The following is a 16,688-nucleotide window of genomic DNA, read 5'->3' on the forward strand; positions in this document are numbered from 1 at the left end:
TCTGTGAGTTCAGTTTTTGTTTTGTTGTTGTTTGTTTTTTAGATTCTCCATATCAGTGAGATCATATAGTACTTATCTTTCTCTGACTTTTTTCACTGAGCATAATTCCCTCGAGGTCCATCCATGTTGCAAAGGGCAGGATTTCCTTCTTTTTCTGGCTGAATAATATTCCATTGTGTATATACCACATCTTCTGTGTCCATTCATCTGTAGTAACTCTTAAGAAAAACAGTATCGCATGGAGGGCACTTCTGCAAAAGCAAATTGCAGATTTGGCAAGTTTACTGTGGAATATTTCAGGCCGATAAGAGAAAGTACTGTAGTTTGAATTTGTTGACTTCTCTTCATGGCATTTCTTTTGAAATTTTTTGACATTCTCTTAGAAGAATGAAACCTGCCTCACAAATCTTTACCCACTTTTTTTTCCCCACCATATTGTTTCCTTTTATCTCTTTCCAATTGGTGTAACCCAAAGGCTTTACACAGAATTAGAAAACTACCACAGCCATCATATAATTCCAACTGTGTTGGGAAAATTGCACCAAAAAACAAAACTTGATTTATTCTTTATGTCATACGATTCCATAGTTGCTACAATGATGGTTAAGTTTCGTTAAATATATAAAATACGAGAAGAATATTTTTATAAACGTTAACTTTTCCAAGTAAATTCCATTCAAGCTTTTCTCCACTACGTACTATAAAAGTTTGATCTCTGTGTTAAATGGATTGATTTCAAGTAGCCTTTGGAGTTTCTTGGATCAGCAAAAGCAGCAGCAGTTGACAGCCAAGGAAAGAGGAGTGAGGAGCGACAGAGAACGAGGTCATCTGGGGGCAGAGAAAGAGAACTCAATGCTTGGCTATACACGCTTCCCTCTGGCCACTTGCCCTGAGCATGGGGCGTAAGGGGAGGGACTCAGTGGTCTTCCTTTAAGGCGGCCCCTCCAGATTCCTGAGCTGCAGGACATCCTGACCTGAACACACATCAAGAAGTGCTTTCTTGCCGTTGCCTTTGTCTCAAGAACTCAAACAGTCACGTGAAATCCCTCGTCCATTCTTAAACAGCTGCCACATATACTCTAGTCAACGGGGAAACTGAAAAATCATTTTTAAATCAAATTCATGGAGGAGATTAAACAATTTCACCACCCCAGTTTGAAATTGATCTCGGCCTTCGGCAGTCTCATTTTTCCCCCTAAAAATAGAATTGTCACCAAGTGACCAAAATCAGCATGTCTCTTTTACTAACCCCAGTCGCAGAACATGGTATTGGAGCAGCGTCAAAATGTCATCTTCAAAAAAAATATTTTATCCCGTCACCAGAACTGGCTGCTGGAAGATGGTGCACGGTTGGGTACTTCGGTTCCTTGGTAGTGATTCGCTGGGCGGGGTCCATTCCCCAACATTTAGGAAGGAAAACAGGGCCCTGTAAGAGTATCCAGTCTCATCACTAAGGGGAAAGACACAATCTAGCAATAAGGCAGTTCAATCCCTTCATCCTTCTCTGATTAGCTGAACGGGATTGCATGTGCCACAAGTGACGACGTAGGCATTCTGGAGGCACCCACAAAGCCACCCACAAAAGAGGACCTGGAAAGTAAGGTTTCAGCCACTGAAGAAGTGAAGGTAAACACAGCCGGGGAGTCCATGTCCCTTACAGATGTGAAGACGGATCTCTAGCAGCTGCTCAGAGAGGACCACACCCTTCAAGCACACGCTCAACACATCTGGCTCCGGACCCAGTCATGCAGCTCTGTGGACAGGTGATGACCTGCTCCATCAGTTAACAGCCCTTCAGCTGAAAGGAACAAAAGGCCCAATTAAAACTGGCTTCAACTCTAAGGACATACATGATCCCACAGGAGGTCTCCAGGCTGATTCATTCGGTGTTTTCCCCCAGCTCTGCTTCTCTCCTGACTTTCCCCTTTCAGTGGTGGTGAATGGTCCCATCAATTCCAAGGGTCACTTCCTTGTGCAGTGACTTCTCCAAACTTCCATAAGAGGACCTTGATGGCCTCAGGGGGTCTGTGCCCCTTAAGTTGTCCTTCCAGCCTAAATTTTTCTCATATTAAATTGCTTGCGTTTCTCTTTTTTTTTTTTTTTTTTTTTTATGCGGTACGCAGGCCTCTCACTGTTGTGACCTCTCCCGTTGCGGAGCACAGGCTCCGGACGCGCAGGCTCAGCGGCCATGGCTCACGGGCCCAGCCGCTCCGCGGCATGTGGGATCTTCCCAGACCGGGGCATGAACCCGTGTCCCCTGCATCGGCAGGCGGACTCTCAGCCACTGCGCCACCAGGGAAGCCCTGGTTTGTAATTTTGAAATTTCATTTTGTACTGACGGGTGGAGCCCAAGACAGGGGTGTGGTCTAGGCCAGGCAGAAGGACCTAGGTAAATCATGATGAGCACTTATCTGTGAATGACCCTGCTGTGCATAGGTTAAAAGTGGGGGCTTTGAAGTCAAATCACAGTCCGGCCACTTAGCTGTGTAACTCTAGGCAAGTTAATTAACCTTTCTGTTCCTCCGTTTCCTCTTCAGTAAAATGGGAAAATATACCTGCCTTGTAGGGTTCTGAGTACTAAGCAAGTTAGGATATATCACCTTCGAATCTCTGCACCCTAACCCAATACCCACACCGTGCCTTGCACATAATTAGGTTCTCAGACTAACCAGACAACTGGGAACATACTGATTCGTACAAATTAGAGAGTCAATTTTAAATATTCAAAATCTGGATTTTTCTATAAATTTCCTGATGTGCCTTAAGAAACAGATGACACAAGATACAATTTTTACACATAAAATCTAGAGAATGAATCAAATTACTATTACCGAAAATATATGGACTTAATGCAATTTTCAACTGAAATTTCTTTCAATTTGAGGGCTAATATTGCTTTCTGGTTTTAAAATAAGCCTGGGTATTTGTAACTGCTTTAAAAATCATATTTTGTTTATAGCCATCTAATGAAATCGTGGTATCCTTGGAAAAGCAGGAAAGCAGTTATACCTATTTTTTTCCTGCAACTCAAACATCTGTACGAATTCAGCAACGATCAGAGCCTACGTGTCCTGTAATATGCAGTGTAAATGCTCCATTTGTGGGCTGCTGTTTATTTTACTTTTGTAAAAGCTTCCTCTTTGGTTTGTGTTTAGGGCCTGAAGGGGCTCTCTTTGAACATTCAGTGGAGACGCCCCTCATAAAACCGGACCCAGTCCAGGACCTTAGGTAAGAATTTTGTTCAAATATAAACAAACTCTCTTACAGAAGATACCTGGTTATGTGCTAGAATAACACATTAGCAGATATTACCAGGTTGTTTCTTATTCCATTAGTTGTCTTTACTCTGATGAACCTCCGCCCATAACAAGTCATTTCTTACAAAAATCCAAAGGAGGTTAGACGTCCTACTGTATGTCCCGTCCTTTTGTCTCTGAGCTCGTTACTAGCCCTGCCCCTGCCCCAGTGCAGCCTGTACTGTTCCAATAGCTATTCCTGCCTCCAGAAAATCTGAGGGACTTGGCTAAATGCAGCTATTTTATTTATTTTTTCCGATTTTTTTAAATTGTGGTAAAATACACGTATAAAATGTATCATCTTAACCATTTTTAAGTGTACAGTTCAGAACATATTTATACTTTACACACTTTAAAAGGATTTTTTTTCTTTTCCATTATGGTTTATCACAGGATATTGAATACAGTTCCCTGTGCTATACAGTAGGACCTTATTGTCTATTCATTCTCTATGTAATAGTTTGCATCTGCTAATCCCAACCTCCTAATCCATCCCTCCCCCACCCTACCTGCCCCTTGGCAACCACAAGTCTGTTCTCTATGTCTGTGAGTCTGTTTCAGTTTCGTAGATAAGTTCATTTGTGTATATTTTAGATTCCAAATATAAGTGATATCATATGGTATTTGTCTTTCTCTTTCTGACTTATTTCACTTAGTATGATAATCTCTGTGTCCATCCAAGTTGCAGCAAATGGCATTATTTCATTCTTTTTTATGGCTGAGTAACATTCCATTGTCTACAGGTACCACATCGTCTTTATCTGTTCCTCTGTCGATGGACATTTAGGTTGCTTCCATGTCCTGGCTATTGTGCATAATGCTGCTATGAACATGGGGGTGTAAACACAGCTAATTTAAATGTTTCATTGATTCCACATCAGCCAGAGTAAAGTCCAGAATGCTACTGGGCACTTGGCTTGTGACCTAGACTCCTTGGGGCTCTCTAGGTTGGCACCCTGGGGCCTCCTGCCTCACCCGTCCTGAGACTGAGCCACTGCCGGGCCCGGACTCCACACTTCCACACACGCTGTCCCACCTGACTGGGGTGCCCTCCTTCCCTTGGAGACCCCACGAATATCTGCTTGTCCTCACGCTTCAAGTCACATGCCACGCATGGGGCTACGGTTCATGTGGTCCACAGACCCTTCGTTCTTCCCTGGAGAGCATCAGCTGAGGCAAACACTGCACGTTTTAGTGAAAGAGGACGGTGTCTTATATGGGCTTGAAAGTTGCAAAAAGCGTTCTTAAAAATCTCAGTTTACATTACATTTTTTAAATATGTGCACTGTTACTAGAGACAAGAATGTTATAAAACCGAGAGCTTGACGGATTCATATACGCAAAAAAGTTGATATATCTTTTTCTCAATTGTGGCAAAATGCACATAATATAAAATTTACCATCTTAACCACTTTCAAGTGTACCGTTCACAAGTCTAAGCTACGCGTATTGTTGTGCAGCCGTCCCCCGCCTCCATCTCCAGCATTCTTTACATTTTGCAAAACTGAAACTCTGTGCCCATTAAACGCTAACTCCCCATTTCCCCGCAACCCCTGCAAACCACCATCCGAGTCTCTGTCTCTGTGAGTTTGAGGACTCTGGGTACCTCATTTAAATGGAATCAAACAGTATTTGTCTTCTGTGACTGGATTATTTCACTTAGCACAATATCCTCAACCTTTGGTATATCTTTACATCCTAGCAGAATATATAAAATCACCCAGTTCCATATATAAGTTTATTCTTTATTACTAGGCTACTGAATGTTCTTTGCTGCTGTAACTGTTTATTCCAATAGTATATTTGTATTTTATAACAAAAACAAATAATATTTTTAAAAACAAATGTCTTAAAGTCTACAATGTCACTTAAAATCACGTTTCGAATTTGAACTTGAAAAATATTCAGGAGACAATTAACATGTTAACATATTACGTATAATAGGGAATAATGTACAGTAGGAATCCCAGCTTTACAGACAAGCCTGGTGACCTTGGCCAAACTAACCTTTTGAAGCTATTTTTTCTCATATATAAAACGTTGATAGGGACTTTGCTGGCAGTCCAGTGGTTAAGACTTCGCCTTCCAATGCTGGGAGTGTGGGTTTGATCCCTGGTCAGGGAGCTAAGATCCCCACGGATGTCTCATAGCCAAAAAACCAAAACATAAAACAGAAGCAATATTGCAACAAATTCAATAAAAGACTTTAAAAATGGTCCACATCAAAAAAAAACTTTAAAAAAAGTTGTTAGTAATGCACATCTCAGAGTGTTCTAGGAAAGATTTAATAAGCTATTAAGTTAAAAATATTTTTTTCTAAACTGAAAGTGGAATACAAATAATCATTTTTATTATCAAGTAGATATTCACACAAAATGGAATTGGGGTTAGGAAATTCAGCATTTCTCTTAATTTTAATGTCTAATTAAATATTCATCAAAAGCAAATGAGAGTTCAATTCATCTTACCCACTTAGAGAACATTGGCAGCATAAAAATACATTGTGACAATTAAATTATAACAATTTCATTGATTTTGATAAAGGACCATAAGATTAATATTACAGAATTATTATAGTTAAGGGAAAAGAACATTTTATTTTCCTAGGAGAGGAAAATGATTCAATATCTTTAAAAAATAATCCCATTAAAACTATTTTGGAATTATAAAATAATGTAAATTGTAGAGATGCCAAGCCACTCTTTGAAATAAATGTCACTATTTTAAAATTACAGGTCTCAAAATTAAACAATTCATCATACGTTTTCCCATTAGGAAATAAATCTGCTGGCTTCTACAGCAGTCCCTTACTAAAAAAGAAATGGCAGAAGGGTATTATTCTCTGGCTTTCTAAAGGGTGATACTAAGCAAGGGTTACATAACCCAAATGTTACAACAAAAGTGATTGAGAATGTAACGAAATTGTAAGGAATTGCTTACAATAAGGAATGAGGTTTGGATGGAAGACGTGAACTAATATGTACTGAATGCCCCACGGTCAGGAAAGGTGCGGTCACGTAATTTGTCTCGTTTACTCATCAATTCGATCCCCATCTTATAAAAGAGAACGCTGAGGTCTAGATAGTAGTGCGTTCTAAGGCACAAAGGAAAACCATGTAACCAACTCATGACTTAACTTCAGCTCTGACCCCAAGCCCATCCATATACCCTCTGTTCCCTCTTCCTACCATGCAAGTGAACCCGTCACTGATTTATTCTTTGATTTACTACCAGGCTCCACTGATGGAGTACACGAGAGTCGTATTTTCTTCTGTAAGTTCTTGCCGTAAACTGTCTTTCCCTTTTTATTTCTGTCCAGTAGCATTACTGTTGCTGGCCTGAGTAAAGTAAAAAGATATTCCTGGAATAGCATAACTGACCCATGAAAACTTTGAATGTGGATTTTGTTGGGTTAAGATCATGAGGCATTTATAAAAAGATCTCTGAAATATACACGTTTAAATATCACAATTCAAATTTTGGTCTTTGCTCAAATTGTAGTCATGAAAGGGTAACAATTATTATTTTAGTTAAGACAAAAATATAATTAATTTGTATTTAAGCTAGATTTACATTTCTTATGGCAAAATCATCCTCAAAAAAAGGGTGAACTCTGACATACTGTTTTAAAGCTACTTCTCATTCACACATGATATAATTCCATCTTTTTTTTTAATTTAGTGAAAATGTATTAAGTGTATTTATATGCCAGAGGCTATGATAGATGTTGGTTCTACAGTGATAAAAGGCATGGTCCCTGACCTTAGTGAGTTTAAAGTCTATTGAGAAAAGAAACATGCAAACAAGTTAAAACAACATAATTCTTTGCTATGATGAAGGTACAAATTATAGTGAGAGCATAAGAAAAAGAGCATGAATTCTTCAGGGTGATCTGAGATGAAATCACAGATAAGGAGGCACGTGAACTGAAACTTAAGCAATCAGTAGATGTGGATACGGTAGGGTAAACGGCAAAGCCTCTGCAACCCAATAGGGATGTGACGTGATTAAATATGTTATTATTCGTAAATTTGTGGAAACAATGCCTAGCACACAGTCAGTAATATATATGTGTCCTCATTACTTAAGTAAAATGAGCAGACATGGAAATATCTGTTCCTGTTTCAAACACTTGTAAATATTGGTTTGCTTAATAAGAGTTTATAAATATTGCTCAACTAGAAACCAAGGAAAGCTAGTTCCCAGGTCCCAGTAATAAAGAGGAAATTCATGGTCAGAGCACAGGAGAAGCTAGGTCAAGGGTACGCAGGGAGAAATCAGGATCCCATAGAGATTAGGGGCTGGGACTTTAATATTTTATGGGGACTGAGATTCTAACGTATAGCCTAGTGTATATGAAATGCCCAAACTGAGATATCTCATAAATCTTGGCCTCTGTGAAACAGGTATTTCAATTTACCTACTAGCCCAAGGATGCTGCAAGAAAGTTGCTATCTTGGGCTATGGGTTGAAAAAGTTACCCAGGAGAAATCATGAGTTGCGAGCATTAGGAGGACTAAATCCACACTACCTCATTGTGCAGGAGCTCTAAGCTGGAAAATTAACATTAAAAACTGCACCAAGGGCTTCCCTGGTGGTGCAGTGGTTGAGAGTGTGCCTGCCGATGCAGGGGACACGGGTTCGTGCCCCGGTCCGGGAAGATCCCACATGCCGCGGAGCGGCTGGGCCCGTGAGCCATGGCCGCTGAGCCTGCGCGTCCGGAGCCTGTGCTCTGCAACGGGAGAGGCCACAGCAGTGAGAGGCCTGCGTACCGCAAAAAAAAAAAAAAAAAAAAAAATTGCACCAAGTCTATAAACCAATAGTGATAAAAAAAAAAAAAGAGAGAGAGAGAGAGAGAAACTACATTGAAGATATTAATGGCATAAAAACACTCATGGAAAAAAAAAATCTTGCTGAAGATGAGCTTACTAAAAGAAGAAGAAAAAGGCAAATGAATAAGGAATTGAACTACCGTGGGGAAGAATTAGCAGCCACTTCAGGTTACCCCTGAAACTCCAAGTAGTAGAGCAAAACAAAGAGATTTTAAAACAGGTATGAATAAAAGGCTCAAAGAGAAAGAAAAAAAAAACAACTTGAATACAAAGGTAAGGCAAAGACAAGATGAAAACAGAATATTTGGAAAATAACAAAAAGAAGTTCTAGGAATGAGAGATTGAGTAATTAAAATCAGTGGCAGCCAGAACTTGGCTTCTCATACCGTTCTCCAACAAAAGGAATCAGGATTCTTTGGAGAAATCCTTGGCTCATTCTAGGACTGGGAATATAGATGAATTTAGAGCATCTTATAGCCAATAAGTAAGAAATGCTCAAAAACCCAAACAATGAGGGTATGTCAGAAGGAACACAGGCGTCAACTCTAGGTTGGCAGGTATCAAATCTCCATGATTTTTAGATTCGTTTAAAAAAATAACCATGTTTATAATGTGGAAGAAATTACATCTTTTGCAGATACTTAAATGTATGATAAAACATTTAGATGTTAACTTAAAATATGTAATGGGTGCCTCGTTTTTCAAAATTCTTTTAGAACAGCCATGAAGCGCACTGCTTGGTTTTCTGTTCTACCAGGTTTTGGAATGTGTGGGTTTCGGGGATGAACGTACTCAGTTTCACCAACTTGGCCTGAACAAACTGTTTTACCAAACTTGGCCAACGTACACCTCAGAGTGCTTGCAATGATGTCTAATTCATGAGCAGTAAGAGTTGGTCTTTCCTCACGTTTTTACCAATATTCGGCACTGTCGGAGTTTATGATAGTTTTCATCTGATGTGTGTTATATTGTGTTATTTTACTTTCTGTTTCCCTGATGACTAGTGTGGTTAAGCATCTTTCATATTTTTATTTTGTTATTAAGGTTGCTTCTTCTGTGAATTGACTCTTCATCTCTTTGCTTCTTTAATTACTTTTCAAAATGGATTTGTAGGGATTAAAATATATACATATTCAGAATATTAGCCTTTTTCCTATTATATTTCTATTAATTTTTAATGTTTATGTACTGAAATTTATTAATCATTTCTTTTCTTACTTCTGGATTTTAAGCCATAATTAAAAGACTTTCCCTACAGGAAGAGAAACTCGCCAGCCACGTTTCTTGTACGGCTTTCTCTCTTACATTTGGATCGCTGATCCACTTGGAGTTTATTCTTGTATGAGGTACAGATACAAGGATGTGGGTCTAATTTTCTCTCTTCCAGCTGGCCAACCAGGTGCCAGCAACTGCATTATTATGTAGCTGCCGCCACAATTTGAAATGCAACCTTTATCATATATAAGATTTCCCTGTGCATCTGGGTCTGTTTCCGCAGCTTCTACTCTATCCTGCTCAGCTGTCTATTCAGGTCCAAGTACCAACTTTGTTACTCAAATAAACTTTAAAAGGTATTTCAGTGTCTGGTAGGGCTAGCCACACACAGACACACATACGCACATACACGTACACATACACACATACATATATACACATACACACGTACACGTACACATACATACACATATATACAAACGTACACATATACACACACATACACACAGATGTACACATACACAGATACACACAAACACACACACAACACACACATACACACACTCTTGCAGCTTTTCCCTTTCACCCTTTCTGTCTGCTGTTGCTTATTTTCCCACATGAACGTGAGGTCTTTGATATCCGGCCACTGTTGAACGCGTTCACAGAAAGGTGCACTTCAGAGCATTCTAATCTCAGCCGTTTGGGTAAAATGTGTCTACACCTGTGCTGCACTGAAACGTTTCATCTTCAAGGATAGAAATGAGGCAAAGGGGACGAAGGTTGCTCTCCCAGGAGTATCGCAGTATAATGCCGTTAACAGCTAGTCACAGGGCCTGTTGAGGTCGTTTGCGGTTTGAGAACTGGTCTTTGAAGCAGACTCACCCTCACCACGGTCCCTGGAACAGGCCCGACCTGTGCAGTTGCTCACCCATCCACCTCCCTCCCCTGCCTTCCCTCCCCTCTCCTTTCTTTCTCTCTGGCAGGAGAAATGCAGGCAGTTAGCAAAGTCAGAAGGGGCCCGCGATCAGCAGACCAGGCTCATGAAGATACAGCGTGTTTCCCCAACACCTAAACCCAACAGAATTTGACCAGTAAATTCTAGGAATGTCTGTTTCCTCTCACTCAAAGTAATATTTTAAAATGTGTAACAGATCAGGTCTTACATACTGAGATGTACATAAGGAAGCTTTGTTTTCCATAACAAATAGTGGTAGACAAGAAACTTGCTGATCAAAGGGAACAATCCACGTGATTTAGAAGTCGATCAATACTACTCAGCCATAAAAAAGAATGAAATGATGCCATTTGCAGCAACATGGATGCAACTAGAGATTATCATACCAAGTGAAGTAAGTCAGACAAAGAAAGACAAAAACCATGTGATATCACTTGTATGTGGAATCTAAAATATGACACAAATGAACTTATCTACAAAACAGAAACAGCCTCACAGACATAGAGAAGAGACTGGCAGTTGCCAAGGGGGATGGGGGGGGGTGGGGGAGGGGGATTGGGAGTTTGAGATTAGCAGGTGCAAACTATTATATATAGAATGGATAAAAACAAGGCCCTACTGTTTAGCACAGGGAACTATATTCAATATCCTATGATAAACCATAATGGAAAGGAATATTAAAAATAATATATGTATGTATAACTGAGTCACTTTGCTGTACAGCAGAAATTAACACAGCATTGTAAGTCAACTCGACTTCAATTTTAAAGAATTGTAAAAGTTGGTCAGTCAGTCAGTTCAGCAGCAAATTCATGACCAGGCCCTTCTCTCCTCTTAAACGTCACCCTTTCTGTCTCCTGCCCCCCTCCACCTTGTGTTCTCCTTCTTGTGGAGCTTTACACATTTCAAGGAAGTCGCCCTTTCAGCTTTTGGTTGAGTCAGGTTGGAGCAGCTGAAAAACCTGTCCAGTGATCACGTTGTGCCATCTGGTGGAAACTCAGTCTTTTCCAGGCGGAGGCAAATAAGAGAATTTTTCTGCTCCTGTGTTCCTGGTTCTGTATCTGTGTTTGACTACATCCCAAGGAGATGCTGAGACGTTTTACAAAAACAACGCCAGCGGAGGCCAGTCTCCACCCTGTCAACTCCATTAATTCAGTATTTTTCCAAAAGAAATCTTTGCATCTGCCCTGTAATCTTCCTAAATGAAAAAAAAAAAAAAGCAAACAACACCTAGAGTCCAGATTTACATCCTATTTTGTGAACGTGTTAGCAGATGTACGCGTTGCCCTTAAATTTCTCTTTTTCCCGAAGAAGTTTGTATTTTGGCTAAAAAATAGTTTTCCAGAGATATTCACCAATAGCATTTTCTTCTGCTGTGGTGTGCCAGAGTGCTAACCACGCCGTCAAAGCTACTGCACAGGGCTAGGACTGTCTAGTGTTTGCATCTGTCTTCAGAGGATGCTAATTTCATGGACTCCATTGATGGGAAGTTAAAATTCTTTACTGCACTTTATTTCTGGATTTATCAATGAGTAACGTGCCCTATGTTAGCATTCAAGAATGAGTGAAAATACCATATGCCTTACTGATTATATTTTCTATGCTAAGCCCTTGGTTGGGGGATTCCTGGGGTGGCTGTTTCTTATGCTATTTTTCCTGGTTTCTCTCCCTCATTTCAGACTAGAATCCCCGACACGGAGTCTCAGCATGGACGCCCCGAAGGGCGTTCATATTCAAGCTGCTGCAGGGAAAATCGAGGCCCTTTCCCAGATGGACATCGTTCTTCACAGCAGTGATGGGACAGTGAGTCCAATAGATGGGGGCGGGGTGGGCCTCCCGTTGCACAAGCCTCACGTCCCCTGAGCACGAATGACACGCTTGTCCGTTAAGGCATCGGCATAGTAAATTTATGGTAGTTTGTAAAGAAACGTCATGAAAGGCATAGCACAGAAAATGTGAAAGGAAGGAGAAGACAATTTAGCACTGAAAGAAGGGCCAAGAAAGGTTAAAATCATTCTGTGTTGGATCCAGACTGCTTTGTTTGGTATTTGTGCTGTCGAGTCTCTTGTTGTTGTCAGCTTTGAAAAAGTACTAGACTCTCAGAGCTTACAGAGAACATCAGTGCTGTCACTTCCTGGTGAGCCAACTGCCCTCAGTAGGGCTGTCACTAGGAGTTACCTGTGACAACCGTCATCTGTTACTGCCAGGGGTGCTCGCTCGCACCAAGTTCTGGGTAAGCGAAAATTAAATATGAAAAGTAAGAGCTACAGGAAGAAAAAACCCGGAACCTCAGGTCCAGAAATAAAACATCGCTGATACGAACTGTGGCTATAACGGGCAGCAGGGTACAGGCTCCCCACTATTGACCTTTCTAGTGCGAGACCAGTTTGCCAATTACTGTGTGAATTCAGGGACGTTAACAGGCCTCTCTGGGCCTACCCCCTCAATGGTCAAGTACAGGAACTAGTATTTACATCAGAGTGTCACAGGGTTATGAGACCCCAGTGCGGTAAGATAGCTTTGAAATGATACTAATTTAATAGTAAGAGGGAGGTGTTGTTAAGGCAGCCCCTGAGTACACAGGACCCTCGAGGGCAGCCCGCTGGTGGGAAACCAAAGTCATCAGGCGAAGCCCCTGCAGGTTGTAACTTACAAAGTTTTGATGCATGGAGCAGGTAAATGCAAAAGTGGAAGCCAGGAATTTTGGAATCTTTTTACTAAATCATAATGTCACTACGTACTGAAAGCGTGTTACCTTGAAAAAAATCTATACTGATCTTAGTTTTGAAATAATATTACTTATTTTCATGAATTGGGTGTCGTTTTACAAGTAGCACTCAGCCCGACCCGTACTTGAAGTTGATACCCCTTATTACTGGGAGCTAGTTCAAAGTGAAGAGATGTCTGGCCTCCCAGAAAATATTCTCCCAAAAAGGCAAATGAAGATGAACAACAAAGCAGTATATGGACCATCAGTGATCAGAGTTTGCTGGAAGGACAGGAAAAAAAAACAACTAGAAAAAAATTAACCAATTAACCAGGAGAAAGGAGAGAGGAGAAGCCAGCAAGTTAGGGAAAAGCAAAGAACTGGGCAGAACCCAAAGCATTAGACAATAACCTAAATAGGTTCTGCTCTAAAAAAATAAGACCCACTTGACTTCCTCCTCTGACAGTGACCCAGACCCCAGGGCAAAGCCTGCCTATCACGCATGTGTACTGTCACCCACCGCTTCCATGAAGAGGTCAGCATCCCGAGAGGGGACGCAGACGCCAACGCCAGTTTATTAAGAGCTTGGAGTATACAGGATGAGAGCCACGTGAAACAAAGGAGGGGTCCGACCTTGTTGGCGACGAAGAATGTGGAACCTCCCCAAACAGGGTTTAATTCCTTCTGATAAGTGAGCGCCCTGGTCAGGCTTGTCTGCTCTGTGTGACCACACTTATTGCCTTAAGCTGTCAGATCACCAGATCTCAATAAATGGCCATTTGTTTGTATTTCAGTTCAACTAAACCTCGATAGGAACAAAAAAATCCAGTGGCTTTCATCTTATTTTAGTCGTCTGTGTGTCTACTGCCTTCCTGCATTTCATAGAAGGCAGTAGAGTTTCAAATCGTATTTTAAAAGCTGGGGAAATGGTTGACAGCTATTAGGATGAATTTAATTGCCTCTCACAGGAAAATAAAATCAGGAGAAATTCCAACAATCACAGGTTAAAATGACTAAGATGAATCTACTTCTGTGGCTTGTATCAAATACTTTATCCTGATAGGGAGGAGAAGCTGAAGGTCAAAGTGGAACACAAGGTAAATGTGAATCAGGCAAAGATTGTATTATTTGGGTCAAATAATTCTGAAAGGTCTGCATAAAAGTGTCGCATCATACGTTTTTCTAGCTCGCCTAGCACAACGAGTAAAAGAAAAAAATGACTTCCTCCAGTTCCTAAGGACTATTTATCCCCTGCCTGGATGTAAACTAGAAATAGGCTTTTAAAGAATCAGATTAATTGTAATAGGATTTCGGTCAAGCCAGATGCCTACTTCATTTTCTCTGCAGAGAAAGAGCGAATTTGCTTGGAACGATTTGAGCATTTAATTTCGTGCTTGTTGCGTCCATTCCTCCTTGACCACTTCATCTCTCGTTCTCTCCCAAGCAGCTTGTGCTCGATGCTGAAACCATGTGTTTACCCAAGTTGGCTCAGGGGACTCAGGGTCCCGCAAGCAGCTTGCAGGGACTCTACGAAATCTGTGCGTGTCCAGATGGGAAGCTTTACCTGTCTGTGGCCGGCGTGGGTACCACATGCCACGAGAACAGTCACATCTGCCTCTAAACCAGGGGCGTCTTCCACGGAGCTACCTGCCTCGTTTCGGTGAGCTTTGGAGTGCTGACCTCAAGCCTTCACACCTGGAGCAACTCGACAAAGTAAAGCTGAGTTGGCGCATGGAAAGGAAGTAGGACCTGCTTTCGAAAGGAGCTCAGAAAGAAAAATGTACCAGTGCAAGTGTTCCCATGAAACTCCATGATCTCAAAGTGGCAGCTGGACCTTAGACACAAAAGTCAAAGGACTATCAGGAGAATGTGTTGATTCCACTAGACTGATTCATTTCCATCAGAACCATTGTGACTTTCCCTTTCTTGTACGCGTCGATCTACAGTGAAATATTGAACTGCTGTGTGGAATATCAGCTGTGGGTATCTGACTCCCCATGAGAGTAGCTGTGGTCCTGCTGAGGTGCCGTGAGAGTTCCATGAGGTTTTCCTCTGTAAAACCTGTAAGTGCTCTCTTCGTTTTAATGCAACGTGTGTCAGGTTTCACAAGAAAATCTTCAAGTTTTGGAGGGACGTTAAGGCTGATTTGATTTTCAATATGTAGTCAGAGGAATAAATTATACAAAACCATGCTTTCTTTATATAGTCAATGAGCAATGAAAATCAACGTACATTTTTCACAGACTTCACAGTTTGTCTTACTTTCTTTAATCCTCATAACTCTTTGTGGTAGGTACTACTTTTCCCCCAGTTACTGGTGATAAAAAAGGTTCCGATGAGACAAGTCACAAGGTCACACAGTATCTGTTAAAATTAAACTAAACTGTGACCCTGCATTTCCACATCGGTTTTCACTTCAGACAACTTTGACCTGTGTCTCATTCCATCCGCGGCACCAGTCTACCTGATACCTGCGCAGATGGGCTGGTGCTCGCTTGACAAGTGGAGAAACTAAAGTCCAAAGGGGTTTGTCACCCACCATAATCGCACCACGAGTAGGCAGGGGCTCCCAGGTGCCCAGCAGGCATGCTTACCTGACGGGACAGGTGAGGGACCAGGTGGGCCCTCACGGAGTCAGCCTCTCACACTCGCCGTCGGCTGTGTGATGTGTGTTTGCATCCGGGGGGCACACTGAACCCAGGAGCACGTTGGTTTTGTAGAGGCCACTCACTCACTCTGTAAAATGCCCTTCGGCACACAGAGCCATGGGTGTCGGTTTTGGTTTGTGGTTTAACCAGTTGTTAGCATTAGAATCCCCACATGGCACAAGACATGGTGGGACCAACAGCACTGCAACTTCGGGGGGTTTTGTAATTTATTTATTTATTATTTATTTTTGGCTGCGTTGGGTCTTCGTTGCAGTGCGTGGGCTTTCTCTAGTTGCAGCGAGCGGGGGCTACTCTTCCTTGCAGTGTGCCGGCTTCTCATTGCAGTGGTTTCTCTTGTTGCGGAGCACGGGCTCTAGGCGTGTGGGCTTCAGTAGTTGTGGCTCACAGGCTCAGTAGTTGTGACTCACGGGCCCCAGAGCGCAGGCTCAGTAGTTGTGGTGCACGGGCTTAGTTGCTCCACAGCACGTGGGATTTTCCCGGACCAGGGCTCGAACCCGTGTCCCCTGCATTGGCAGGGGGATTCTTAACCACTGCACCACCAGGGACGCCCAGCACTGCAACTTTCTAATTAAAGGATTTATAACTATAAACACAACTTCAGTTTCACTTTCCACAGTCTCAGAACTGAGAGAAAAGTGAGTCTTTATTTCCAGTGCTGTTTTGACAAGGTGTTAACAGTGCAGCCCACTTCTGACGACGCCACGACTTTTAAATTACTAGTGTCATAAACACTTGAGATTGCAAAACAAAAGTACAGTGTTTCCTAAGCAGTTAAGGGCAAACTCAGCTCTGAATATAATGCTCCTAGTTTCTGGGGGCGGGGGGAGGGCTTTAGATTATAAATTGGTGTTTGCCTTTTCCATTTAGTTGAGTCCTGATTTTTAAAATTAATGTCTGCTTTCTTGCTCTAACATTTCTATTGTCATAGTAAATAATGTCGCCGTTTTTGTGTCATATGTACTTTCCTGTACCATGTCTGTGCAAAAGAAAAATGTCTTCCAGCCCAGTTGATGT

At 41.6% G+C, this 16,688-nt stretch overlaps 1 protein-coding gene across 2 annotated transcripts in view; it reads left to right on the top strand.

Annotated features, from left to right (window-relative positions):
- Positions 1 to 15,171, top strand: part of SGCG (sarcoglycan gamma) — a 42,361-nt gene extending 27,190 nt beyond the window's left edge. For both annotated transcript variants that reach the window (XM_079903409.1, XM_079903410.1), the window contains exons 6-8: positions 3,156 to 3,228; positions 11,978 to 12,101; positions 14,453 to 15,171. In XM_079903409.1, coding sequence (XP_079759535.1) covers positions 3,156 to 3,228; positions 11,978 to 12,101; positions 14,453 to 14,626 — 371 coding nt within the window. In that variant the 3' untranslated portion in view covers positions 14,627 to 15,171. The remainder of the gene's footprint in view (positions 1 to 3,155; positions 3,229 to 11,977; positions 12,102 to 14,452) is intronic.
- The last annotated feature ends 1,517 nt before the right edge of the window (positions 15,172 to 16,688 follow it).

Source organism: Stenella coeruleoalba (genome assembly GCF_951394435.1).
Source record: "Stenella coeruleoalba genome assembly, chromosome: 18".
NCBI classification, from domain to species: domain Eukaryota; kingdom Metazoa; phylum Chordata; class Mammalia; order Artiodactyla; family Delphinidae; genus Stenella; species Stenella coeruleoalba.